Source organism: Chaetura pelagica, unplaced genomic scaffold (assembly GCF_000747805.2).
Source record: "Chaetura pelagica isolate M959 unplaced genomic scaffold, ChaPel_1.0 scaffold470, whole genome shotgun sequence".
NCBI lineage: Eukaryota > Metazoa > Chordata > Aves > Apodiformes > Apodidae > Chaetura > Chaetura pelagica.
The window spans coordinates 409,189-412,112 of NW_009951911.1; the positions used below are offsets into that span (position 1 = coordinate 409,189).

Consider the following 2,924-nt stretch of genomic DNA (forward strand, 5'->3'; position numbering starts at 1 on the left):
CCTGCTGAAAAACCTAATTTCCTCAACACCAGGCCTCCAGCTCTATCTGGAAAGCTTGCTCTTGGGAACCACCCAATGCCCAAAAAGGAACAGTGCTGGTCCCACACTGGACCAAAGGGTATCACACTGTTTCCCTGCCAGCCATTCTCGTTACCCTACCACCACATCTCCATCATGACCAGAGCCACCCATGTGCACCCTGCAAGCACCAGCAGCTCATCCTCACCTCATTTTCCTCCTCATTGTGCAGGGGCTGGGTGTAAGCATCTGGCTTGCGGATCAGAGGATCCACCAGCACAAGGAAAGCCATGTAGAGCAGCAGTGCCCCCACCACGGACAAGTATATGATGATGATCACCTGCAGGCAAGGACAGCACAGTGGAGAAGGATCAGTGGTGTAGCTGAGCACCATCACAGAGGCCAGGATGTTTGTTCTCTTCCATCATTCTAATTTTGCTCAATAAAGTCTTGCACTTGGGGAAAGGCCAATGAGGTGTACATGCCACCACTGCCTAAACCGTGCTGATCTAGTCCTCACTGTGCCAAGTCAGGACACATGCTGTGTGTGAAAGGACACCAACAAGATGGACTCCCAGTCAGATGTGCTTGGCACTCTCACACATCCTCAGCAAGGAGACTGGGCTCCTCAGTGCCAGGAGCCCTCCTGACTCAGTCACGGTGCCCCAGGCTCTACCGCCACGTACCAGCTGTGACAGGTTTATGTGCCCTCTCTGGGCTCTCCTTCAGGAACCCACCAGCCCAGCAGAGCCTGGTGTGGTGTGGCAGGGAGAAGCCAGCCCTGGGAGCAGCCCCATGTTACCTTGATGGTGGTGGTGCTGCGCTCCTCGTACTTGCACTCACAGAGCAGGCAATAGGCTTCCACGTCATTCCCGGGCACCGGCATCGGCTCCACAACGTGCAGGCAGTTGCTGCCACACAGAGAATCCAAGATCAGCAACAGGACATGTGGAAACCAGCAGGAAACCAACAGGACATGGGGAAACCAGTGCTCTCTGCAAGGGCACTGGGATAATTTTTCTGTGTCCCAGCTTTCCCATCATGCTGATAACACTGACGTGGTTTTACAAGGTCCCCTCACAGCTCAGCAAGCCTGAATTTCTTGGGATAGACTGTCCAAGCACCTTCTGTAGGGATCTGGTCCAGGTGGAAGGGACTGGAGGGCACACCCTACATCTGCTGAGAGCCATGGCTTCAGGAATCATGCTTCCCAGATTCCTGAATCTCTGTTCAAAAAACACCCCTCAATTGGGTTGAACATCACCTGCTTCCTCCGCAAATGCACAGGCAGGGAATTACTTCCTTAGGACCAGCTGGAAACTCTAGAGCATTGGCTTTCATGGACCAACCCCTCAGGCTTCAGCCTGCAACTCACCAGTCCTTCTGTGACACATTCTTGTTGTAGATGTGTCCGCTGATGTTCCGGTACGGGGGACAGATGCACTTGCAGCGAATGTCCTCTGAGCTCTGCAGGAGGAGGTGGCATTAGTGACTGGACACGGGAACACCTGCTGCTGCCCTCAGCACCCAGAGAAGGGAGAAGGCAAAACATTCCCCAGGAGAGAGAGGACTTCACACCACATCTCTTCATAGAATCAGGGAATGGTTTGGGATGGAAGTTCCAACCCTCCTGCCATGGGCAGGGACACCTCCCACTAGGCCAAGATGATCAAAGTCCCATCTAACTTGCCCTTGAACACTTTTCTTCCTGTGCTGCTTCTTTCACATCAATACCTTCTGCTCCAGACACCAGGTACTTTTCAAACCCATTTTAAGATGCAGACTCCAAAGCACAACAGCAGAAGGCAGGGCAGAGGCCACTGTCACGTGCACTCACAGCCCTACACATAATAAACACCCATCTGCTCTAGCACGCCTTCTTTTTGTGAACTCCTGCAGAAGAGCAGTTGCTTCTCTGTTGTACCACAGCATGGTTCAGCGCTTGTGTCTGAAGCTGTTCACTCACCTTGCTGGCTTGTGCTGGAGGAGAAAGGATGCAGCACAGCAGAGCCAGCAGCAGCAGGGAGCTGGCACACGGCCAGGTGCACTGGGCAGACATCATGGGAGTCTGAGGAAAGAAAAGTTCGCACCCAGGATAGAGGATCTCAGCTGAACGCAGCCAGAACAAGCTCATCTGAGCTCTCTTTTTTTAGCAAACTTGCCTCTGTTTTTCCCAGGAAGTAGACATTTATCCCTGAATCAAGGATGATGCCAGTCAGAAACTCCTGGAAGCAATTCACACAGATCCCAAGAAACACTCCTATCAAAAAAACCTTCCACCATCTGCAGCCACACATTGAAGCTGCCACAGTCCCACAAAAATGTTGCTGACTTCCTTACAGTTCAACTTCTGCAACTCCTCATAAGCTCCTGTTACTCTTACTCTTGTGGAGCTCTGCAATGGGTATTTTGCTGCTGACAATCTTCCCCAGTAAAAGATACAGAATCAGGAAAACCACAGAGGTGACCTCAACAAGTCCACAGTGGCCCCATTGCTGAACTGTAGAATAAATGGTAAATCATTCATCTTCTGATACTCAAAGTTTTGATTCTAAAGGGGTTGGCATATTTCCATAGAATCATAGGATGGTTTGGGTCGGAAAAGACCGTAAAGATCATCCAGTCCCAACCCCCTGCATGGGCAGGGACACCTCCCACCAGCCCAGGTTGCTCCAAGCCCCATCCAACCTGCCCTTCAACACTGCCAGGGATGGGGCAGCCACAGCTTGCCTGGGCAACCTGGGCCAGGGTCTCACCACCCCCACAGCAAAGAATTTCTTCCTCGTGTCTAATTCATCCCTTTTTCAATTTGAAACCAATTCCCCCTCATCCCATCCCTCCCTGCCCTTGTCCCAAGCCCCTCCCCAGCTTTCCTGAAGCCCCTTCAAGCACTGGAAGGTGCTCTA

The 2,924-nt window shown here is 52.1% G+C and overlaps 1 protein-coding gene across 1 annotated transcript in view; it reads right to left on the reverse strand.

Moving 5' to 3' along the window:
• TMEM9 (transmembrane protein 9) overlaps positions 1-2,080 on the reverse strand; it is a 3,474-nt gene extending 1,394 nt beyond the window's left edge. Inside the window, exons 1-4 of the mRNA XM_009994145.1 lie at positions 1,985-2,080; positions 1,394-1,485; positions 821-929; positions 227-358 (exon numbers count right to left, since the gene is read on the reverse strand). Of these exons, the coding sequence (XP_009992447.1) occupies positions 227-358; positions 821-929; positions 1,394-1,485; positions 1,985-2,080 (429 nt within the window). The remainder of the gene's footprint in view (positions 1-226; positions 359-820; positions 930-1,393; positions 1,486-1,984) is intronic.
• Positions 2,081-2,924: the final 844 nt, after the last annotated feature.